At 34.1% G+C, this 26,660-nt stretch overlaps 1 protein-coding gene across 2 annotated transcripts in view; it reads left to right on the top strand.

Moving 5' to 3' along the window:
• Stag2 (STAG2 cohesin complex component) overlaps nucleotides 1–26,660 on the top strand; it is a 125,213-nt gene that overhangs the window by 42,897 nt on the left and 55,656 nt on the right. For both annotated transcript variants that reach the window (XM_077107603.1, XM_077107604.1), the window contains exons 2-4: nucleotides 10,616–10,760; nucleotides 14,142–14,220; nucleotides 19,899–20,063. In XM_077107603.1, the coding sequence (XP_076963718.1) occupies nucleotides 10,717–10,760; nucleotides 14,142–14,220; nucleotides 19,899–20,063 (288 nt within the window). In that variant the 5' untranslated portion in view covers nucleotides 10,616–10,716. The remainder of the gene's footprint in view (nucleotides 1–10,615; nucleotides 10,761–14,141; nucleotides 14,221–19,898; nucleotides 20,064–26,660) is intronic.

The following is a 26,660-nucleotide window of genomic DNA, read 5'->3' on the forward strand; positions in this document are numbered from 1 at the left end:
GACAAGTACTCTACCGCTGAGCCACAACCCCAGCCCCAATCTTTAATATCTTTCAGCACTATTTTGTGGTCTTTATTGTCCAAGACTTCTTAGTTAGGTTTATTCCTAAATATTTAATTTTTTTTTGTGGCGCTGCAGATTGAACCCAGGGCCTTGTACATGCCAGGCATGTGTGCTCTACCACTGAGCTACATCCTTAGCCCTTTGTATTTCTTATTTTTAGAGAGTGTCTCACTGAGTTGCCCAAGCTGGCCTTTGATTGTTATCCTGTCTAAATCGCCTGAGTAGCTGGCATTACACATGTGTACCACTATACCCAGCTATTTTATTCTTTTTGATGCTGTTGAAAATAGAATTATTTTACTAATTTCATTTCAGACTGTTCATTGTTAATATATAGAAGTGCAACTGAATTTTGTGTGTTGATTTTGTATCCTGTAACTTTATTGAATTTATTCCAACATTTTTGTGTATGTGTGTGGAATTTGAGAATTTTAAAAATAGAAGATCATGTCAATCTGGGAACAGGGATAATTTTACTTCCTTTTGATTTGGAATTTTTTAAAATTTTTTTCTTGCTTAATTGCTTTGGCTAGAACTTATGATACTATGGTTAAACAGAAATGGTTAGAGTGGACATCTTTGCCTTGTTTATGATCTTAGAGGAAAAGCTTTCAGTCTTTCACCATTGAGTGTGGTGTTATCTGTGGGTTTTTCTTAAATGACCTTTATTGTGTAGAGGTAGTTTTCTCCTGGTCCTAGTTTGTGGAGTGTTTTAATGGCCAACAGGTCAAATGCTTTTGCTGAACCAATTGTGATGATCATGTGGTTTTTTTTGTCTTTCGTTCTGTTAATGTACAATATTATACTTTTTTCCCCCAAAAAGGCATTGATGAAGGAAGAATGGGGAGGGCGTTAATCATCAAAGAGCCTTTGAGAGTAAAGCAAGGAATGCTCAAGGGAGAATGCAGACTATCTCCAGAGGGGTAGACAACTTATTGCATTGATTTTCCTTTTTCTCAAAAAAAAAAAAAAAAAGTTTTTATTGCTTTGTTAGTAAGGGAGAAACACAGGGATCTCCTGTCTGTCCCAGATGCTGGAACAGGGGGCTTTTAAAGAGAGGATTCAAAGGCTATATTCTATATGTTCCTCTGTTGGATATTACGATGATTTTTGTGTGTTAAACCAGTCTTGAATCCCAAGAATAAATTCTTACTTGGTCATGGTGTATAATAATCATTTTAATATGCTATTGAATTCTGGTTTGTCAGTATTTTGTTGAGAGTTTTTGTATTAGTGTTCATCAAGGATATTGGTCTAGAGTATTCTTACCCCTTTCTGGCTTCTTAAATTTAATTAATTAATTAATTAATTTGGTACTGGGTATTGAACCCAGGGGTACTTTACCATAGAACTACCTCCCCAATCCTTTTTATTTTTGATTTTGAGACAGGGTGAACTTGTATCTTCCTGCTTCAGCCTTTTGAGTAGCTGGGATTATAGGCATGTGCCACTGTGCCCAGCTTATATTTAATTTTTAAAAAGTCAATTTGTATGTTTTACTCTTTGTCTAGGAATGTTAGCAGTTAGAATTAAGATAAATTTAAGTACCATGTATGTGTGACTGGTTTTCTGTCATTGCTATTGTTTGGAATTACCAAATGAATAACCAACTTCTTCTGTCTGACTTTAGAAATAGGAAGTACCTATATAGGCTATACCATCTGAATTGTGAAAGCATATTTGATTTTTGAACTTGAGTAAGTTTAAGCTTATGAGTTGTTACATGGAGTTTAGCAAAAAAAATTAGTGGGTTATATTCAGTAGGTGGTAAAGCCAGATATTTTAATAAGGTCATGAATTAGTGAAAGAAACAAAAAACTAGATAGGTAATCTGTATGTTCTGTTACGATGGTTATGCTAAGATGAAAAAAAAGTATTGTGCTATTCATAGTCGCTGCATTTCTAAATTTTAGTTTGAATTTTTATTTCCTTCTTTAAAGTGGTTTATTTTACACTTTGGTTTTAATGTCTTTTAATGTACTCAATTGTATCTGTTATTATATCGCCTTCTTGTATCGCCATCTTGCCAATTATTAATGAACACTCAATATTTCATTTAGATACTTTTTACTACTTTGAATAAATACATGTGGAAACTTTTGATATAATCTACCAAAAGAGTATAAAATGAGGGCTGGGGATGTGGCTCAAGTAGTAGTGCGCTCGCCTGACATGCATGCGGCCCGGGTTTGATCCTCAGCACCACATACAAAAAAAGATGTTGTGTCCGCCGAGAACTAAAAAATAAATATTAAAATTCTCTCTCTCTCTCTCTCTCTCTCTCTCTCTCTCTCTCTGTCTCTGTCTTAAAAAAAGTATAAAATGAAAATTTAAATTTCCCTTGAAATCTAGCTAAGATTATCCTTTATTCATCTATTTTGGTATGAAATCTACCTTGATATCTTCTATAGCCTGAAATCTATTATGAGCCAGTAGAGTCCAATGTGAAATTGTTTTGACAGTTACCGAATTGTGCTTAAATCATGCTATATACTGTTTGCTAGTGTTAACACATGAATATATCTCCTTACAAATTTGATTTTCATTTTTCTAGATACCATTTTTAACCAGATAATTGCATCTTACCTTAAATATTGATAGTCACTACCCCCAATTTTAATTACTCCTATTTATTTATGATATTTTAACATGGGAAATTGTTAATGTGAGATATGTATGTGCATTTGTGTGGATATATATATACATATATTCAATTAACAGTTTAAAAAGCTAAATTAAGAGTGATATTCAAATATGTGAGTTGTGTTGGTTAACTTTCTACCACTCTAACAAAATACTTGAGATAATCAGCTTCTAAAGAGAGAAGTTTTATTTTGGTTCACAGTTTTGGAGGTTCCAGTTCATGATGGATTGGCCCTTTGCTTTAGGCCTGTGGGTGAGGCAGAACGAAACTGGTTCCCCCATCATGAGCCAGAGAACAAGCGGGGGACCTTGGTACCACACTTGCCCTCAAGGGCCTGACAAGTCCTTTTACACACCTCACTTAAAAGCTTTACTACCTGCCAGTAGCACCACCTGCAGGACCAAGCCTTTAACACATCAATCAACTTATAGGTTTTAAAAATTATTAGTTGTTTACCTAGACAGATTGAGAGATGATTTTAAGGTGACAATATGTGATAAAAGAGATATTTTGTCTATTTTGATATTCATCTTGGGCTAGAACTGCAGTCAGCTGCAGCTTCTTAGGACAACCTTGGGGAGTTAGGTGACTTGGAATTAGATTGTGTCCAGTATAATATGGTATCCAGTTTCATACAACCAGTGTCAGTCAGAGTGGACAATATTATGGCATTTAATTTAAGGCAGCTTGAGAGATCCAGAGAAACCGTTTTTAAGTTGGATTTATATAAGGGCAGGATTTCAATTCCTGGAATGGGATAGTAGATGTATCACAGCAAGAATATTTCAGACAAGGTATGATCCTTGGGGAATTCAGGAACAGGTTCCAACTGAGTTCAAGTTGTTAGAGTATTAGGAATAAGGTAAAGCCTTTTCTTATTGCATCTTCTTGTTCCCTCCCTCTCAAATTAGTTGGTCATCATTTATTTCTGAGTATACAGAAAATACAGCTTATGGTTAAGAACCGGGACAGGCCGAGTATGTAGGCTGGGCCAACTGGTCCCAATGTGGTAAGGGCTTGTGTCACTTTTGAAAATATTGGAGAATGTGGGTGGACAAGGAAACTAGGAAAATTGCTGAGCAATGAAACACTACTATCATACTCTTAAAAATAGTAGGGGAACAGGTGGATGTTTCTAGTTCTGTCTGGCTTTAGTTTCTGGTAGTGTGTAATGATGCCATATCTGTAGAATGCCCCAGCTTGCTCCTTCCCCTCTTCTTGAAAGTAAGTTATTGTTGAAGTCTTGTGGCTTTAGGTATGTTTAGTTTGTCTTAGCTTTTTAAAAAAGGCCTATTATTTTTAGCCTCCTCCCTTTATATTATTTTTTAAGTTTGTAAGTGCAGATATTGGACCTGCCCTCCAATTAGCTAGGACATGTAGATAGTCATTAATTCTTTGCAGGTTTCTTTCACGCATTAGATACCTACTCCTGCAGCAGAGCAAGGGCTAGCATGGATTCTTTAGGTCTCTCCAGGTTTGTGAAACAGAATTATTATTTTGTCAAACTTCTAAATTAAGATTTTACCACTGGTTTGAATACACATGATCAGTGCTTGCTTTGTCATTTTTTTCACTGTATCATTTATTCAGGAGACCATAACACAAATTAGGGAGATTGTCAGAGGGAGGAAAAATATCTTGAGTAATAAGAATTTTTAAGGACATAAATCAACAAAAGGACAGTAGGTTTTTCTTTCCTTTTAAAAGCATGTATTTATATTTAATTTAAAATTTTCGTGAGCTTTCATTTATTTCCCTATGAATTCAAACACTACCATGTACCATTTGACATAAGAATGATAGTAACTTTCCTCTTGATCAACTCTACTATTGTGGGAACTTTTGTACCTTTTAGCATTCACAACTTCAACTAAATGGCAGAGCTTTAGCTGTTCTCTTACAAATTAGATAGGTCAATAAAAGGAACATAACTTGGGATCCTGTTGCCAGGGGTCTGTAAGAAAGCTTCTATTTCTCACTAATCTTGAGTTGGCAAATATAGTAAGTATGATTTTATGATAGAACTCAAGAGTTTCTATATGTTTAACTTTATAAAATTATGGACCTGAAATATGAATAAATGAGGCTTTAGCAGCATCGGTTTATAATTCCTCAGGTAGTTTAGGTTTTAATAAAGAGTACAGTTTCTTGTCATAATTTACTTGTACTAATAAGATTTTAAATTAAAATTTTAAAAAATACTCAAATTTCCACCACTCTAAATTAACTATCTTCCTTTGCTTGTTTGTTCTTGTTACTATTATATACCAATGTATGCTTTTTTGATGTATCAAACTTTTTACCTATGTTGATACACAATCATAATAGTTTCATTTATATGAATATTACAGTACTTACACTGATGTAACATCTCTTAATCCATTGTTGGACATTTGAGTAATTCCTGATTTCAAGTGTTTGTATTACAACTACAACAGCATTTTAGACAGGTATATATACTTCCTAGATGTGATCCTTATATATAGAGGGATGGGGCCCTATTCAGGGAAGTATTTAGATAAGGAAATAGCTTGTGGTATATGAATTTGTCAGCTTTTAGTGGTTGAATATTTCTGCATTTTTAATGAGAGAATTAACACACCAGCTATTAAGTGCCCTCCCCACCATGCTTCCCAGTAATATATGGATTCTGAGGGACCTTGTTAAGTGATAGCTCTGTTTTTGTTTTGAGACCATTTGGGATTGAATTAAGACATTTGAAACCATCAGTTTATAGAATAAATTTACCCTATGATATTTTAACAACATGAAAAATCATTTTTTGTGTGCTTTAATTTTGGAGGCAGGATAATTTTAGGAAATTTAGCAAGTGAGTTGTAAAGAATTAAAGATGTAATAAGCAGAATAATATTTTTATTTATGGGCTGTAATAACATGTCTTCTACGTTTTCAGAAGTGGAAGAAAGGTTTTTTGTTTTTGAATTTAACTTGCAATCTAAACTTTGAGTAACAGGCCATAAAATGCACACTAACTATAGATAATTTGAAAAGTTGTGGCAATTAAGTTTCAGCTTTTAGATGTCTATATCAAAAGCAGTTACTGAGGTTATTTACCTGAATTTAATGTTTATAATTCAAAATACATGATCATCTATTACTTTTTAATCCAGTAGTTGTCCATAAATATATTTAAATTAATAACAGCATGATACAATAGTCCCCCCTTATCCATGGGTATATGCACTAAGACTCTGGGTGGATAACTCAGACCATGGATAAAAACGAACCTATATATGCACTGTACTGTTTTTCCCTTATATTTACATATATATATAATAAAGTTGAGTTTAAAAATCAGGCAAAGAGATTAAAGACAACAATGGTAAAATAGGACGGCTGTAACAACATATTGTATAAAAGTTTGCATGTTGGAGCCAATAAGTAAGACAAGGGTTAAGTGACCATAAGCATACAAGCACTGTGACAATGAGATAGTAAATTTGATGACTGATAACAGCTTCTAAGGGACTATGTAGGGTATATGTCTCATGGATATTCTGGACAAAAAGGTATTACTCACATTCCAGGTGGGATGGGTTGGACATGGCAAAATATTGTCCTGTTTCTGGGTGTGGTGGCGCATGCTTGAAATCCCAGCGACTTGCAAGGCTGAGGCAGGAGGATTGAGAGTCCAAAGCCAGCCTCAGCACAAGCAAGGTGTTAAGCAGCTCAGTGAGACCCTGTCTGTAAATAAAATACAAAATAGGGCTGGGGATGTGGCTCAATGGTTGAGTGCCCTAGAGTTCAATCTCTAGTACCAAAAAAGGAAAAAAAAAAAAAAAAGAAAGAAAAAAAAATCCTGCTATTCAGAAAGTCGAGTAGTGTAAAACTTAAGAATTGTTTATTTCTTTAATTTCCCACTTAATACTTTTGGACAGTGGTTGGTTGCGGGAAAGTGAAACTGAAGAAAGCTAAACTGTGGATAAGAGGGCAAGCTGCCGGTATATGCTTGAACCTAAGGAAATAGTTTTATGTTTATATATGCTGTTTCCATTATTTATAATGTAGTAGCTTAGTTTTCAGTAAGGAGAAGCAAGCTAGTTACTAGATAAGGCCCTGGCTGCCCAAAATAGGAAAACAGTGGTAGAGACTTGATGCAGATTTCATCTCTATACTTTATCTAAAGCTGTTGGAATGGCAACTCTTTTATGGTAGTTCTAGAGAAATGCTACATGTGATAAAGACTTCAAAGTTTTTCTTTGATACTAGGTGAGAGCTCCACCTTGTGATCTTAGAGCATATTTTTTTTTAAAATAATAATCTGCAGTTGCCCAGAAATGACATGGTTAAGTTTGGTTTTTAAACTTACACTTTTATTTGAGCATTACTTCTTATAGTATTGAGTTTCCCATCTTAGGTCAAATGGTATTAAGCACATTTAAAGACATCTTTTATGAATTTTATAATATATGTTTTTGGAAAAAGAAAATTTTATATGCAGATGTAGATATTTACAATAACAACAAAACATTCTCATTTTTCTGTAGATTTTCTGTAGATTTACATTCTTTTTTCTGTAGTTTACATTCTTTAAGAAATTCCCAGTTTATTCATTGTGCCCCCTTTTAAATTACAAATATATATTTATAATATATATTTATCACTTTTGTTGTGGTAAACTATTTTGGTGGCAAAGAAGTTATTTGGAAATGATTAAAATAATAAAAACATTGATATGCATGGAATTTAGACTTATTTATTTATAACATTAGGTGGTCTTAGAGGAGATGGTTCTTAGTAGAAATGTTTTCATGTTTCTTGTAAAGGTAGTTATATCATGGCAAGGATCATTGCTCTCCTGTTCACTACTGTGTTCCCAGTGGCCAGCACTGCACTTGGCACATAGTAGATACTATTAATTGGATGCACTTTTAATATTTAGAAACTTTTTTGTTTGTTTTGTGGTAATGGGTATGAAACCCAGGGTCTGGTGCATGCTAGGCAAGGGCTGTACCACTGAGCTACATTCCCGGCCCCAATATTTAGAGACTTTTAAAAACAAGTATTCACTGGGATAGGAAATTGGCCAGTTAAATAATTTTTCCCTAGGTCTGTCAGACTCTGAGACAACAATGTTTAAAAAAAAGTAGGCACCTGGGCTGAGGTTTCAGCTCAGTGGTAGAATGCTTGCCTAGCACATCTGAAGCACTGGGTTTGATCCTCAGCACCACGTAAAAATAAAACAAAGGTATTGTGCCCAACTACAACTAAAAAAAGCTATTAAAAATCACAAATTTATTTATTTATTTATTTACTTATTTATTTATTGTTTCCATCTACAACTAAAAAAAAAATTTAAAAAATATAGGCACCTCGTCTTAACAGACTCCCATCCTAGGTTTTGCTTTGTTTTCTGTTACCAAATACTCATTAGTACAAGTTTAGTATGCTTTACCCTAATAGTTCAGAATTTCAGATTTTGGAGTATTTTGTTTTTAGAATATTTGAAAAGACCTTACTGGTTGAGTGTCCCTACTCTGAAATCAGAAATATTCCAAAATCTGGAACTTTTGAGCAGTCATGTTGGTGTTCAAGAAGTTTTGGATTTCAGAAGATTTTTAATTTTTGGATTATGGTTGCTCAACCTGGCAAAACTTTGTACTTTTTTTTTTATACTAGAAATTAATTCTGTTGCTATTTAGGGGAATGCAGTGTGTGTGTGTGTGTGTGTGTGTGTGTGTGTGTGTGAGAGAGAGAGAGAGAGAGAGAGAGACACACACACACAGTGTTTTTCAGAGCTAATGCATTCTTTATGTTCCTCAGGTGTGATTTCTTAGGACACTGTATTCATGAAATGTCTTTAAAGTCTGCTTAAAAACTATGTTGAAGGGGAGCAGTAAAGTGTTTTGTTTGTCTTGGGGATAGAACCCTAGCTGAATATGCACACTACCACTGAGTTACATCCCCTGTCCCAGTAAATTTGGTTTTTATGAAATGCTCAGAGAGGCAAAGAGACATGCAAGGATCACATGACCACTTGTTATTTCCATTTTGCCATCTGGACAACTGGATCTGTTTAGAATTATTAGGTCTATGCCTTTCCAGTTTCCTTCAAAAAGCAAACTAGTTTTCTTTGTAAAATTAGAAAATTAGGAGACAAAGACGTGTGTTCTATGGGTGATGACAAGCCTCAGAACTCTGGTGTAGTCCTTAGGCTACAATAAGAATAAAGCAGATTAATGTTTAGTGATATTGGAGGAGAACAATCCTGGGATAATGATTTATGGCAAGGGGAAGACCGTACTAACGGTTATATCTAAAGATTTTGCAATCTGAGTACCGTTCAGGAAAAAGATACAGTGGTAGTATATATAATTCTTGATTATTCAGGGCTTAATTTGTGGGCTATTCATCCTTCTTGTTTTCTCCTATTACTTCATTTGTTATTTTGCTATTCACAAAGAAGTTTTGTAAGCAAAACTTAATATTTTTGCTGGTTTAGCTTAATTAGAATAAACTAGGAAAATGCAGTGTTTTGAACACCTGTATATTAATGAAAAAACTAGTAGCCATTTGTGATATTTTTTAGATATTTCAAATTAATGAAAGATTGAACCATCTTTTTCTTACACTGTTTACTCTGTTGGAAGAGATCATTAGAATTTCATCAGTGTGTAGTATTAGACATTAACTGGATATGTTTAGCCGTTCCTGCCTTTTTTTTTTTTTTTTAAGGTGGCCACTAACTATCAGATTCTCTTGGGAATAAAAGAAAAAACATTAAACAGAAAATTATGAAAAAATATACATAAGACTAAGAACCTTAGACTTTATTAGCTTCAGCCTGCTTTCTCCTTTTTGTTATAGACTGGTCATTTGCTTTTAGGTTACTCCATCATTTGGGAAATATACCTTTGACCTTCAAAGGTAGACATAATACCTTTCCTACCCACCAACTCGCACTTATTTATTTGTTTGGGTACTGGGGATTGAACTCAGGGACACTCAACCACTGAGCTCCATCCCCAAGCCTATTTTGTATTTTATTTAGAGATAGGGTCTCACTGAGTTGCTTAGCACCTCGCTGTTGTTGAGGCTGGCTTTGAAACCTCCATCTTCCTGTCTCAGCCTCCCTAGCTACTTGGGATTACAGGCATGTGCCACCGGGCCTGCCCCAGTTTATACTTATTTTGGTCACAAGTACTCTTTATCTGTCCTTGAGAATTTTTTTCTTTTTGCTGGGTATCAAACTCAGGGGCTTGCACATGCTGGGCAACATATATTATTGTGTTTAAATTGATTGTAGATCAGACAGATCTAACTTTCCCCCCTTCTTCCTTCTCAACACAGTGTGGCATTATCATGAAGTGGTTTTTAATAAGCCAGGCTTTGTACTTTGTGTCCTCAAGGGTAGAAAAACCTGTTCTTAAAGTGTTTTTAAATTATATTGTAGGATTTTTTTCAGCTCTGTTTTACTGGATCTGTACACAATCAGCGAAAAGCTATACATTTTCAAGCATCTCATTGTGGTTTTAACTTGTCATAGGATTTCAGGACTAATAAAAAGAGTCACATCCTGTTTTTTAGGGTGTGTGCATATGTATGTATGTATGTATATAACATCTGTAAGTATGTGTGTATAGACATAAACATATATATACATAAAACCAGGCTAGAGAATCATAACACACTTTAAACATAATTATCTATAATGCAAACTTCTTTTTTTCTCCTCTTGTTATTACTTCACAGTAACAATAACAAGAGTTCTGTGCAAGAGTTCTAACAAATTCCTATCTAGGAAAAGTAATCAAATGCAAGGGAACACAATCCTTATTTATAAAAACATATTGTCAGACATGGGAAATTTACATTTTGAGTATGAATATCCCTTCCCAATATTTTTGATGTGTTTATAATAAATGTGTCATTTTATTTTCTTTAAAGGAGTTGTCTTTCTTAGAAGAAAGAAGCAAACTATCATTTTACTCACATTAAATATATGAATATATTTCTGACATTGGGGTGTTCCAGAAGATGATAAAGAAATGATAGCAGCTCCAGAAATACCAACTGATTTTAATCTACTACAGTAAGTAAATTATATTTTGATAATTTTGTTTTTCCCACAAAATGAGAAATGTTAATTTTGGTTCAGTTTATTTCTGCATAAGAAGATTTAATATATAAGATTACAATGTATATTTTGAAACAGTTTTATATCAGTGGTCATTGGGCTCTATAGTAGTTAATATCATACATTTTCTGACACTGTTTTTAATTTACATAATGCAGAATTTTATTATTTTTTTGCTGTGCCATTCTGAGGCCATAGTTGGTTTCTCAATAGCAGTTGTTTTGAGTACCATCATAAGATTTTTAATAAGTTAAGGTTTCTCACTAGTGGGGGATGTATATATAAACATTGTTATTTAGGATGTAATTTAAGATTTCTGTCATATCAAATGATGATGGGCTAAAACAAGCCTTGTGAAGGTAGGACATGATATCCATAATTTTTATAAAAAAAAGTTCCATGCATATTGGTACATACAGGGTTTTGTTAAGTTTCCTAGGCTTGCCAGCCTTCCAAGTAGCTGGGATTAGAGGTATGCACCACTGTACTTGGCCCTAACTTTGTTTTACACACAAACAATTTCCTGTTAGGTTCTTATAAGACTTGATTTGAAAAGTGTTTGGTTGCTAACAACTTTAACCACAACAGATAGATAACGATTTTATGCACAATGACAGCTAGGATATGCTTTTGGTTGTATAAAGTTTTTCATAGTATTAATAATTATTTTTTGTGGAGATTGAGCCTATTAGTATATTGCTAATATTGCAAAGTATGACTTTTTGGGGGTGGGGCAGTGCTGCAGGGTCTTTTGCTTGCTAGGCGAATGTGCTACCACTAAGCTATAGCTCCAGCTCCAAAGTATCATTTTAATCCCAATGTATATTTATTCTAGTTTGTATATTCTTGAATTTTTTTTAACATTTTTAGTTGTAGATGGACACAATACTTTTATTTTGTTTATTTAGTTTTTTTATGTGATGCTGTGGATTGAACCCAGTGCCTCATGCATGCTGAGTGACAACCCCCGCCCTTATTTTTCTTTTTGTTTGATTCAGGGATTGGCTAGTCTCAAATTCATCTATTAAAGACATTCAGGCTTTCAAAAATACTATCTTTAGGAGAGTTTCATATATTCCAGATCTTGAATTTCTCTGTAAAAGTTAACTCTTACCTTTGACAAAGTATTAAGTGACATGTATAGAGGACATTATGCAAAATGATGTGAGGAGTTAAGTTAGATTCATCTGCCTTTTTGAGCTCTGATTTTTAAAGACATAAGAGAAGATTATGAAATTTATTAAATATTTGCAGATTACAAACTATTTAAAAGGTTTATATTATAGGGTATTCTATTGACTATTAGAATATTTTGAGTAATAGGACCTGAAATAGGATAATGGATAAAAGAGAATTGGTGTTGGGGGGCTATAAAAAAACCTAGCATTTAGTTGGGTAATGTTGGATAGAGGGCACAGTAAAGTGGAATATATGATTTGATTATGTAATGTTTCAAACCCCTAAAGAGTTAATTCATTCTCTGTCAGCATATAAACATGTTATTTCACCTAGGGTAGCTTATTATTATAGTTGTTCTTTTGATTTTAAAACACAGGAAAGCATTGGAGAAAGAAAAGGCTTAGGAGAGTGTTTTCTTTTCTGATTGAGGATTATTTTAGACTCCAGATTAACTTACTTTAACTTTCTTCAGAAGATTTTTCAGTTAGTATCCAGATCTCCATAGCTCATTCTTTTAGTTGGGATAGCCTGGAGGATTAAGAGTATAATTGAGCTTTTGATTAGTCTTTGACTGTTGAAATAGTGTGAAGACTAGTGATTGCTTATAGGCTATAGGAGTTCCTGAGCTAGGAGCTGGTATGCCACAAGTATCTTGGGAAGAAAGAATATTATTTATACAGGACTTTCTCATCATGATAGGCATAGTTAGGATTCCACTATCTCCAATACGTTGTTTAAATTACTTTGTAAGTTCTATAAATAGTAATTTTTTCCTGTTAGCATCTTCACTATTACTTTAGATCGATAAACTGTCCTTCCCCATGGCCTCTAGACAACAATAAAAATGGAAATTGAAGAAATCTAGATTGAATAAAAGTAGCCTTTCCCTTTGATTCCATTTGTTTAAAGCAAAACTGGCTCTAGGTTTGGCATAAAGTTCATACATTTAGAGGGTTAAAACCTTTAACTTCTATGGGTGTGGCTCAATTCTGAAATCCAGTGTGATCCAAATACCAAGGTAAGTATGCCTTTCTTTAAGCATTTAAAAGATGGTATGTTACTACTGAGGTAAACTCATGTAGAAAGAATCACACATGTTTATTTAAATTGGTCTGCTTTGTTACATATATTAGGAGATTAAGATTATACAAAAAAAGGGCCAGTATTTTAGAGGTGTAGGCTTATATGTTAGAGGTTGAAGTGACTTTAGAGATTTGTTTTTTCATGCATATATGTTGTTATAAGATTAAGATGTTGTCCCTGTACAAGATCACAAAGTTACTTCGTGCCAGAATTGTTCTATTGACTAGCTCATTATCTCTTTTCTTTACAAAGGATATGGAGCACATAGTTCACTTCTCTACTACATTTCATATAGTTTAGTTTATAAAAGTTTTTTTTTTTTTTTTGTACCAGGGATTGAACCCAAAGGTGCTTAAACATTGAGCCACATCCTCAGCCCTTTTTATTTTTTGAGACAGGTCTCACTAGGTTGTGTATAGCCTTGCTAAGTTGTTGAGGCTGACTGCAAACCTGTGATCCTCCTGCCTCAGCCCCTAAGCTGCTGGGATTACAGGTGTGCACCGCCAGACCTGGCTATCAAAATGTTTTATACATAAATGACCCTTTCAGAAATACATGTTTTGTATAGTGATTCATCCTTCAATTTATAAATGTTTTTTTGAGTGAGGTAGGAGAGATCAGAGGATTCAAGATATTGCTGAAATTCCCTAATAAAGTTAATCTAATACTGAATGTTAAAATAGTTTTCCCTAAGCACTATGGTCTTTGAACCAGAAAATGGTTACTACAGAACAGCACAGCCATTACTACAGTCATTGCTATAGAACACCACACAAATTTGAGAACCACTCACTTAGTTTTTATGCTTTGATTAAGAATTAACAAAACATGAAAGTGTTTAAAGACTTGTATTTTAGATTACTGTTTTTGTTGTTGGTTAGATAATCTCATATGTTTTGTAATGTGATATGGTTATGATGTTTTGGGAAAGCATCTGAATTACTTTTAATGTTAATATTGAGTTTTGTAATGAGTTAATTTAATCAAACCTTTTAGAAAGTGTTGCAAAAAATTAAAACCTTCACCTACATTTCTAAGGAGTGTTTTCAATATTTACTTATCTTTTTGTTATAGGGAGTCAGAAACACATTTTTCTTCTGACACAGATTTTGAGGACATCGAAGGGAAAAACCAAAAGCAAGGCAAAGGAAAAGTATGTACCAACTATGTGACTTTATTTTATTTTTTTTGGTTTTCTGAGAGAGAAAATGTATATACATGATGTATGAAGTGGGGAAGAAAGGTAAGGAAATTTTTATGTTTTAAAAATGGGTTGTTTGGAGTTTGATACGTATGGCATGACTTCTGAATATATGTGGTGCTTTATGTTTCTTGACCAAATAGCTTTTGATTTTCTATATGCACTGCTATAAAGTTGAAATTAATGACACATCATTGTTTCTAGTAGTTTTATCTTGTAAAAGCATAGTATGCTAAGCAAAATGTAGTATTTTATTTTTTTCACATGAATATATTATTTTAATATTTCTCAATATAGATAAAGCAATACATAACATTTCTTATTCGAGAGCACCCTATACATGTAACATACAACCAATTTAAGTCTAATATGTTTTAGGTGACAGTTGTTTTGCCCTTTAAGTTATGTGAAGGATAAAAACTAACATAGTTAAAGTCACCAGAATGTAAGCTTCAAGTTTGAATGGGTTGCCCAAGAGCTTTGTATAACTTGGTGAGAATGGTTAAAACATTTTTCTTTTCTTTTTTTAAAAAAATTTTTAAGAGAGGGGGGGGGAGTATTAATATTTATTTTTTAGTTTTCGGCGGACACAACATCTTTGTTGTATGTGACACCGAGGATTGAACCCAGGCTGCATGCATGCCAGGCGAGCGAAATTCCCCTTGAGCCACATCCCTAGCCCCCATTTTGCTTTTCTTGAATCTACATTTGACTCTCTGTGTGTTAGTAAATAAATACCTGTTCAAAAAGATGACTTGTTTAAATGTTCATTTTTCCCATAATCCTCTCACCCACAGATAATTTATTCCTTAGACATTTTGATGAATACATGCCTGTGTATAAACCTGGATATAGAAGTTTATTTAAACAGAATTTTACCATGAAAACTGTGTATACCATGCTATTTTTTCAACATCTTTCCCATAATTGAATATAACAACGTATTTTTTTTTCTATTTGGTACTGGGAATTGAGCCCAGGGGTGCTTTCCCAATGAGCAACATTCCTATTGTTTTTTTATTTTGAGAGAGCGTCTCACTCAGTTTCCTCAAACTTGTCATCTTCTTGCTTCAGCCTCTTGAGACTCTGGGATTATAGGTATGCACCACCATACCTGGCTAACTTTAATTATTGATGGTGGCATAGCATCAAGTTTTATATATGGCACATAATTTATTTAACTAGTTCTTGGAACATTTTTTGTGATGCTCATAATTCATGTGTTCATAATTTTGTATGCTGTATTAGTTCCTTAGAAAGTAGAAGTTTTGAGAGAGAGAGAGAGAGAGAGATGTGAATTGAAACGTCACCTCATGACTATCTAAAACATATCCATCAACTAATGGACAGTATATGGTTGTCCATTAGATAATACTCTACTTTTGCCTTTAATTTAATTTACAATACCACCTATGGCATCTGAATAGAGGACTCTTTAAAGACTTTTATTATGTGTATGGTATTGGGGATTGAACCCCAGGACTTCTCATATACTAAATGTGCTTTCTGTCACTGTGCTGTATCTTCAGACCCTGGGAAGTTTTTGTGCCACAGTTTGGTGGTTAACTTTTTATAGATACTGCTGTGGGTGAGGTGTTAAGGGTCAGGTGAAGGATTACAGGAATAAAAGCAACTACATTTTAACACTATACTATATATACTCAAGCCATTGTGCTTTAAATTTTATGTATGTTACATAATTTAATATTTTAACAACCCTGTGAATTAGAAAACTTCCTTATTTTTTAGATAGGAAACTAAGGCCGAGCATGGTGACCCATTCCTACAAACCCTGTGGCTTTCAAGGCTGAGGCAGGAGCATGGGAAGTTCAAGGCCAGCCTCAGCAACTAACCCAAGGCCCTATGCAATTTAAGAAGACCTTGTCTTGCTAAGTTGCCGATGTAGCTCACATTGAGCACTCCTGGGTTCAATCCCTGGTCCAAAAAAAAAAGGAAACGAAAGTGTCTAGAAGCTCAGTGGGTAAAGGATACGAGTCCAGCTCTGTGTTCTTTTTTAAAAAATTGATTAAAAAAAAAATAAATGACAGTGGAATGCATTACAATTCTTACTACCCGTATATAGCACAATTTTTCATATCTCTGGTTGTGTATATAAAGTATGTTGACACCAATTTGTGTCTTCATACATGTACTTTGGATAATGATGTCTATCACATTCTACCATACTTGATAATCCCCTGTCCCCTCCCTTCCCCTTCCACCCCTCTGCCCTATCTAGAATTCATCTATTCCTACCATGCTCCCCCTCCCTACCCCACTATGAGTCAGCCTCCTTATATCAGAGAAAACAGTCAGCATTTGTTTTATTGGGATTGGCTAACTTCACTTAGCATTATCTTCTCTATCATCCATTTACCTGCAAATGCCATGACTTTATTCTTTTATTGCTGAGTAAAATTCCATTGTGTATATATGCCACCTTTCTTTAATCCATTCATCTATTGAAGGGCATCTAGTTTGGTTCCACAGTTTAGCTATTGTGAGTTGTGCTGCTATAAACATTGATGTGGCTGTGTCCCTGTAGTATGCAGTTTTTAAGTCTTTTGGGTATAAACCAAGGAGCGGGATAGCTGGGTCAAATGGTGATTCCATTTCCAGATTTTCTAAGGAATCTCCATACTGCTTTCCATATTGGCTGCACCAATTTGCAGCCCCACCAGCAATGTATGAGTGTCCCCCCCCCCCGGCACATCTTCACCAACACTTATTATTGTTTATCTTCATAATAGCTGCCATTCTGACTGGAGTGAGATGAATATCTTAGAGTAGTTTTGATTTGTATTTCTCTAATTGCTAGAGATGATGAACATTTTTTCATATATTTGTTGAATGGTTGTATATTCTCTTCTGAGAAGTGTCTCTTCACGTCCTTGACACATTTGTTGATTGGGTTATTTGGTTTTTTAAATCTGTATAGTGTTTTTGGTAGCATGGTCATTTTGATAATATTAATTCTGCTTATCCAAGAGCAAGGTAGGTCTTTCCATCTTCTAAGGTCTTCTTTGATTTCTTTAGGGTTCTATAGTTTTCATTGTATAGATCTTTCACATCTTTCGTTGATTCCCAAGTATCTTATTTTTTTGAGGTCAGTTCTGTGGTGTTAACCTGTTATACTATACCACTTCCTAAACTTTCTTTTCCTTTAGAGATTTTTCCCTCTACAAGGCTATACTCAAGTTAGCATGTTTACTTCTTATAATTCCCTTATATTATCACTCCTTGCACATTTTTTCCTGTAGCACAGCATATCCATTGAGCCATTTTAATTGTGCTATTAGTTTTTCATACTGATAAGTAATTATTGAGATATATGATGAATTGCAGATATATTGTTCCATGTTAATTAACATTTTTTTCAGTGTATTCTTTGTAGTTGATCTTTGAACCTTGTTGCTAAAATTCCTTTACTGGGTATTAAAGCATTTCATTTTACAATTATGAATTAATGGCTTAAGTTCACAAAGACTGAATCTTATTAACAAAATAAACTAATAGGCAGTATATTTCAGGTGCTGAGAGAGAATTTGAAGTAATTTTTAAGAGCAGGATAGTTTGGGACTCTTGAAGGAGGAGGAAGGACCCCTCTGGAGTGATATACAGATACACACACCATTAGTGGGAGGAAATTTTTAGGGGTTTCTGTAGATCAGGAGTTTCCAAAGTATAGCCTGTTTCTGTACTGTTCATGAGCCGAGAATGGTTTTTACATTTTAAAAGGGTTGTAACAATAGCTGGGCATGGTGATGTACACTTTTATCCCAGCAACCCATGAGGCTAAGGGAGGAGGAGTAAAAGTTGGAGGCTAACCTTAGCAACTTGGCAAAACCCTGTCTCAAAACATAAAGGACTAGTGGTGTAAGTCAGTGGTAAAGTGTTCTGGTTTGATCCCCAGCACTCCCCACTCTATCAAAAAAAAAAAATAGTAAAAATAAAGAATATGGAACAGAGATGGTATGTGGCCCACAAAGCCTACAGTGCTATCTGGTACTTTACAAAAACTGTGCTGACCTTTGCTCTCTAGATCATAGAAATTTATAGGTCTGAAAGAGATTTGAATTCATCAGATGAATGAGTCAGGAAACTTGGTCTAAAGATGTTAATCCAACTCTGGCATTTTACAAATGAGTTAGTGAATGGCTTGTTTTTCTTTAACAAGGTATGAATGAAAACCATGGGAGTATTTATAACAGGGTTGTGTGGTTAACCAGTTCACTGATTTATGAAGCCCCATTCTGTCTGTCTCTCTCCCCTCCCTCTCCCCTTTTTCTCTGGTACCAGGGATTGAACCCAGGGGCACTTAACCACTGAACCACATCCCCAGCCTGTTCTCTATTTTTTTTATTTTGAGACAGGTTCTCACTAATTTGCTGAGGCTGACTTTGAACTCTTGAGTCCTCTTGCCTCAACCTTCTGAGCTGATAGGATTACAGGTGTGTGCCACCACAACCTGCTAAAGCCCCTAATCTCAATACTGACAATTTATATTGGGGCTTTGTTTCTTCAGTGCTTATTAATTATTTATTTTGATGATATCTGTTGAAGAGAGGGTCCAGGACTAGAATGAGACTGATAGACCTATTTATATACTGTTCAGGATTTCTTTTTTTTTTTTTTTTTTAATTTTAATATTTATTTTTTAGTTTTTGGCGGACACAACATCTTTGTATGTGGTGCTGAGGATCGAACCCAGGCCTCACGCATGCCAGGCAAGCGCGCTACCGCTTGAGCCACATCTCCAGCCCAGGATTTCTTTATTTGGAGCAATGCAACAATTTATAAGGCTAAAAATATAAATCAAGTTAAACATTAAACTAAATATGAGTTACTGATTTTTAATAAAGAGTTTTGTATTTCTTGGTGCCCATTTTACTCTGTACACACAGCATAAGGGTCTATTATAAAGCTTTGATATAGCCTTTCTGATTTGTGATGCTTTTAGAATTTTCTGACTTTTCTATTTGTGCAATGGTTTTCAAATTTTGTTTATATTTTGGACAGTTTTTATTTACATTAATTTTCAAAATTGGCTCAAATATGGAAATTGGTTCAATCTAGTTGGTCTGTTGAGCAGATTTAGATTCAAGTGACATTGAGTTCCCTTTTAATGTACATTTCATTTTAAAATGATAGCAGATATTTCTATAGCATTATTATTAGCTGTGTATGTTGCTAATAATTACTTTCTGTTTTCATTATCACAGCATCCCTGTGAGGCAGGCATGGTTTTATCCTCCATTGTGCAAATTAGACAAAAAAAAATCTCTGAAGCAGTGTGGTTTATTAACTTGACCAAGATCACTCAGTTAACAGAGATAGAAATTTGGATCTTTACAGTCTGTCTGCTGATGCTGTGCTATTAAATACTACAGTGCTATGTTAGGCTTATTGTAGTATAAATAAAAAGAACTAAACCACAAAGAAGCTTTTGAAATCATAGTTTTCTTATGTTTGGATGGCATTCTCTCTATATTATGTATCAAGTTTAATCATGTTATAATTATGTATCATGATTATATCATTGTATCATTGTGTCAGCTGCTTCTGCAGTAACTTTGTTTGGACTTTCAAGGATAGTGATATAATTTAACCAACTTGTATTTTTTATGCAGACTTGTAAAAAAGGCAAAAAGGGCCCAGGAGAAAAGGGCAAAAGTGGAAATGGAGGAGGAAAACCTCCTTCTGGTCCAAACCGAATGAATGGTCATCACCAACAGAATGGAGTGGAAAACATGATGTTGTTTGAAGTTGTTAAAATGGGCAAGAGTGCTATGCAGGTATATTTACAGAGTTCTTATCAGTTTATTTGTATATTCTAAACTTTAATGACTTATAAATAATAAGTATATTTCTGTCTTTTCTATTTGTGTTTTTAAAAATATACTACTTATTAGAAAAAAAACAGCATTAGTCAAAACTCGATGAATGTCTGTATTATATAAGAACTTTAAGTTGTGTTTTGAGTCATTTTCTGCTGCTCTGTTTTAATGGCATAAGGTAAAATATTATTTGGTTGAAAAATATGTTGATGTAAATCCTGGCTATGAGGATTCAATTTACCCTGAATTTATATAGCTATCATTAAAATATTAAGTCTTCTGTTCATTAGAATTCTTGGTTGAATGATCTACTATGATCACTGGTCACTTTAGTGAATTGAATTATTTTGGTCACTGTTGTTCATTACAGATTTTATTACTTTTGCTTATTTCTTAGCTGAAGAGTAGTTGGAAGAATATCTATGGCGAATTATCCTAATTATATTTCTTCTGCATAATTTTAGACAGTGAAAGCATTTAGGCTTTACAATGTTGGTCAAACCTATAAAGGTTTTTTTTTTTTTTTTAAATATTAAATACTAAAGGAATATATGTGATTTTTAAAATCTCTTTTGAGATGGAGTCTTGCTTTGTTGCCCAAGCAAGTGTTGAACTTATGGGTGCAAGTTATCCTTCCATATTAGCCTCTTGTGTAGCTGACTCTGTAGGCATGTGCCACTGTGCCTGACCTTTAATATACATACTTAATAAAGTTTCATTTAATTTATAGAAGCTATAGGGAGTAGTTTTTCTTCTTAGAAGTAACAATAATAGGTATACAAGAATGATTTTCTGAGAACTAAGTCATTTAGACTTTTTGTTATTGATAACTGAAATGCAAAACTTTTTAATAAATATGTAATTATGTAGATGTATGGTTTATTTAAATAAAATTTAAATCAATTGGGACTAATAAAAACAATTTTACATGTAAAATATAAAAATACTCAGTTATTAGCTTTTTAAGCTTTCACCAGTTTTACCGAGGGAGGAATTTAATAGGTATCAAATTCTTTTACATCATTCTAATTGATCTTCATTTATCCATCTGCTAATATTTTCTTTTCTATAGTTGGGATTAGGGTGTGGATTTTCCCTTATTTTTTAAAATGATTGTTCTGAATACATGTTTGGCTTTTTGTGTATGTGTGTTGGGGATGGAACAAGGGACACATGCACATTTACCTTTTATTTATTTTTAAATAATATTTTTAGTTATAGATGGTCACAATACCTTTATTTTATTTATTTATTTGTATGTGGTGCTGAGGATTGAACCCAGTGCCTCACACATGCTAGGCAAGCGCTCTACCACTGAGCTACAGCCTCAGCCCTTCCTTTTATTTTTGTTATGCCTTTTCTCTATAGTTTTTTATTCTAAATATTTAAGTGTATTAATCTTTTTTCTGGTACCTTTTGTTTTTGTTAACATCAGTGATTTTAGTTCGTTTATGCTGGTGTAAAAAAGTAACATAAACTGGATGACATTTAAAAACCAGAAATGGATTTCTCACAGTTGTGTAAGCTGGGAAGTTCAGAATCAAGTTGCTAGTGTATTTCAGTATCTGGTGAAGGCTCACTCTCTGGTTCATAAACTCCTCTCGATGAATCCTGGCATGGTAGAAGTGGGCAAGACAGTTCTCTGGGGCTGCATTTTGTAATGACATTAATTTCATTCAGAACCCTTGTGACACAATCAACTTCCAAAAGCCCCACTTTGTAGTATATTACATTAATGATTAGGGTTCAACACATGAAGTTTGGGGTGGGGGTACATATCACTAGAAATTTTAACTTATAGCCACAGCTAATTAAGTTTTCTCGTTTTGTCGAATCTATAGGGTTTTTGTTGAACTTTTTGGTCCATTAAAATTTTTAATTTTTTAGTGAAGGTTTATCCTCACTATTTAATTCTTTTTGTTAATGGTATCTTAGTATTTAAAGAATGAACATTTTGGGTTTGGGGTGATGGCTCAGTGATAGAGCACTTGTCTCAAATGCATGAGGCACTGCATTAGATCCTCAATACCACATACATAAAATAAAGGTATTGTGCCCATCTACAACTTAAAAAAAATGAACATTTTCCATAGTTCTATGTTGCTTATAGTTTGTTCTTTATTTAGATTGAACCTTTATATAATCCATTGTTCTGTTTCTGTCTTACAAAGCAATGCCCATGTTACCAAGTTTTGACCCAAAACTGGATCCTTTTTTCCCTTCTCAGAATTGTGGAATCAGTAATAAAACCAAGCACTGTTTAAGCAGTTAAGAAAGGTTTATTCTTGGCCAAGAGTATGAGAAGCAGGGACAAAGGCTCACAGATCAGACTCTCAACCTCATGCTAGTGGGGAGGTTATAGATAGATATAGGGTAAATGAAATTGGGGGAGGGGATAGGCTGATAGAGGGTAAAAGTAATTGGGGGAGGGGATAGGCTAATAAAGAGTATGAATATTCATGTATTTCTGGGAATGGGAGATGTTCAAGGAATATGGGCACAAACTCCTCTCATTCCTTTTATAGTTCTTTCCGTTTTTTTCTTTTTTTTTCTTTCTACCAGGAATTAAACCCAGAGGTACTTAACCACTGGATCACATCTCCAGCCCTTTTTGTTTTATAAGATAATTTTGAGACAGGTTCTCGCTAAGTTGCTGAGGCTCGCTTTTAACTCTCAAGATCCTCCTGCCTCAGCTTTCCCAGCTATAAGGATTATAGGTGTGTGCAACTGCACCTGACTTTACCTTACATTTCTAAGACCAAATTTGATTGAGGGTTCATCTTTATGCAAAAAATCCAGCCCAGATTTCCTTATGACATAATTTCAATTTTCCAGCCACATTGTGCTCTGCCCCTAGGTGTTTTTGTTGTTGTTGTTTTTTCTAGAATAGTTTCATTTTCCTCTTCCCATGTCAAATAAGCTTATTGAATCAAATGTTTCTCTTCTCTTCTAAAAAGTATTCCAAATACTGTTTTTTTTCCTAAATGTATTGTTAGCACTTAGTAATCCATTATCACACTTAGCCATTATATTAACTCTTACTGTTCTAACAGTAATCCACATTGTGTTATTGTTATGTATAGGTTTTGTTTCTAGGTTTTTAAAAAATATGCATAAGAGTAGAATCCATTTTGACATAATTATACAAACATGGAATATATATTGTCTAATTCAGAGCCCAGTACCTCTCCTTCCCCTTCCCCTTCCCTTTCCCCACCATTGCTGCCTTCCCTCTATTGATCTTTATGCCTTTCCCCCTTAGTTATTATTTTTTAGAGTTAATTTCAAGTGAGTGTGAATAAATACAAGACTGGCTACTGTCTTAAAGATATTTGTTATAAACCTGGTGCAGTGACTTATACCTATAATCCCAGTGCCTGCGCTGAGGCAGGAAGATCATAAGTTTGGGCCTTAGAAATTTAGTGAGATCTTGTATATAAAAATGAAAAATACAAAGGACTGTAGATCTAGCTCAGTGGTAGAGTACTCTAGTGCTGCCACCCAAAAATAGTTCTTATATTTTAAGAAACAAGAAACCATGCATATGCCCCCATTATTTTATTAGATAATAGATATTCAATTTTATTAAATAAGTTGTTTGCATATTATTTGATGATTAACAATTTTAACCATTTAATAGTTAATAACCTACATTTATTTTTATTATGGTAGATTTTTATTCCTAATTAAATTAATTTGACCTTCATAAAATATGTGATGGGGTATAAGATTTCATTATATATTTTTGTAGCATTATTGATTAATGTAGCTCTTACTCTTCACTATCTATTGCTATATAACACTACTACAATCTCATTGATGTGCATCAATGACCATTTTATTTGACTTAATGATTCTGTGAGTCTAGAATTCATTCAGAACTGGATAGGAATTACTTGTCTCAGCTCCATGATGGCTAGGCCTTAGTTAGGACAGATTAGTTAAATGCATGGTAGTAACGTAAGGACTCTAATCATGTGTGAGTTTCTTTACTAATTTTTGGTGTATAGTATGTTTATAATTCCACGGCTGGGCTCAGCTGGAACTTTATCTGGGGCACCTACAAATCCCTTTCTCTGTAACTTGGATATTTTATAGAATGGCTTCTGGTTTTTGAAAGAATGGCTTGAGAGGTAGTATCTAGTTCACAAATGCTCCCAGAGACCAATGCAGATGCGTGGCCCTTTGTGATTTCAATTAGGACACATTGTTTCACTTTGTTCTAGGGAAGAGGACATAGACTTAACATCTTACTGGAGCAATGTCAAAGATTTTGGGGCCATAACAGTATATTCTGTTGCTTTTATTGCAGATATCAATAGGAAATTTTTCTTTTGTAACTTGTATTGTTTAGCATATACAAACTGTTATACAGAAAGGATTCAAATACAAAAATTAATTAGCTTTCTGTTATTGTAACAAATACCTGAGATAATCAGTTTATAAAGAGGAAAGGTGTATTTTGGCTCATTGTTTCAGAGGTTTTAATTCATGGTTATTTGTCCTGTTACCTTTGGACCTATGGCAAGGTAGTACTTTGTGGCAGGGAGTATGTGGTGGAGCAAGCTTGTTCATCTCTTGGTAGCTGAAATGGACCATGTGCCACAATCCTCTTAGGAGGAATGTCTCCAATAACCTAAAAACCTCCCACTAAGGCCCCACCTTTTAAAAGTTTCTATGATCTTCCAGTAGTGCAGCACTGAGGACTAACTATTTTCCCATGGGTGTTTGTAGGACATTCTAGATTCAAACTATATAGCATGAATGAAATATATATTTTTTTAGTTTAAAAAATTCTTTTTTGTTGTAGATGGACACAATATCTTTATTTTATTTACTTTTATGTGGTGTGGAGGACTGAACCCAGGGCCTCACACGTGCTAGGCAAACGCTCTACCATTGAGCCACAACTCTAGCCAGCATGAATGAAATGTTTTAAAGTGTAGATTCAGTGATTTTTAGTACATTCACAGAATTGTGCAGCTACCATCACAATCTAATTTTAGAACATTTTCGCCATCCTAGAAGGGATTCTCATGTCCTTTAGCAGTCATTTCCCCTTTTCTAGGACTAGGCCACTGTTAATTACTTTTCTGTATTTTTGTCTATTCTGGACATTTCATATAAATGGGTTCATACAATTTGTGGTTCCTTATTTCTTTGATCTAGCATAATACTAACCAGGTTTGTTCATGTGGTGTCTATTATTACTTAATTCCTTTTGGTCAAACTATTATATTTTATAGATATACCACATTTTATTCATCCCTGGAAACACATTTGGGCTGTTTCCACTCTTTTGGCTTTTTTGAATAATACTGCACAAATGTTTGTTTGGACATATGTTTTCATTCCTCATTGGTAATATATACCTGGGAGTCAAATTGCAGTGTCATGTGGTAATACTATATTTAACTTTTTGAGGATCTGCCAATTTTTCCAAAGTGGCTGTACCATTTTTCTTCTACCAGCAGTGTTCAAGTGTTCCATTTATTTATATTTTGCTAATATGTGGGGGGTTTTTTTTTGACTTTGTGTGTGTGTGTGTGTGTGTGTGTGTGTGTTGTGGTGCTGGAGAATACTAGGCCTTGTACACATGTTAGCCAAGCACTTTACCACTGAGTTACATCGCCTGCCCACCAAAGCTAGTTATTTTTTATTTTTTCTTTTATCATTATAACCATCCTAGTGGATCCTACTGGTTGTGAAGTGGTGTCTCATTGTGTGTGGGGGGGTGTTTTGTTGTTTTTTGTGAACCTAGGACTTCAATGCATGTTGGGTAAGCTCCCTACTACTGAGTCACATACCCAGTCCCTCACTGTGATTTTTATTTGCATTTTCCTTGGTGGCTAATGATGTTGAGTATCTTTTGATATGTTTTATTGGCTATTCCTCTATTTTTATAGAACTACCGGTTTAGATCCTTTGGTTATGTGTATGTGTCAATAAATGTTTTGTGGTACAGGGAATTAAACTCAGGAGCAGTTAACTATTAACACCCCCTAGCCCTTTTTATTTTTTAATTTGAGAAAGGGTCTCATTAAATTGTTGAGACTGGCCTTGAACTTGGATCTCCCTGCCTCAGCCTCCCAGTAGCTTAAATGATAGGTGTGTGCCACCACACCTGGCTCTTTGCTTATGTTTTAAGTTTTCAATTGGGTTGTTGGGCTTTTTATTTTTCTGTGCTATGGATTAAACCCAGGTCTCATATATGCTGAGCATTTTGCTCTACCACAGAGATATATCCCTAGTGTGATGTTTTAGAACTTATTGAGTTGTAAGAGTTCTTTTATATTCTGTATTCAGATCCCTTATCAGATATATGACTTAAAAATATTTTTTCATGTTCTATGGATTATCTTTTCATTTTCTTCATAGAATGCTTTGAAACACAGAAGGTTTTAATTTTGAATAAGTTGAATTTATTTTTTTCTTTGATTGCTTTGTGCTTTTTTGGTTTAGTGCTCGAGAAGGCTTTTCCAAATGTAACATTATAAAAATTTGCTTTTATTTTTTCTAACAGTTTTAGCTTTTATATTTAGGTTTTTGATCCAT

Source organism: Callospermophilus lateralis, chromosome X, assembly GCF_048772815.1.
Source record: "Callospermophilus lateralis isolate mCalLat2 chromosome X, mCalLat2.hap1, whole genome shotgun sequence".
Lineage (NCBI taxonomy): Eukaryota > Metazoa > Chordata > Mammalia > Rodentia > Sciuridae > Callospermophilus > Callospermophilus lateralis.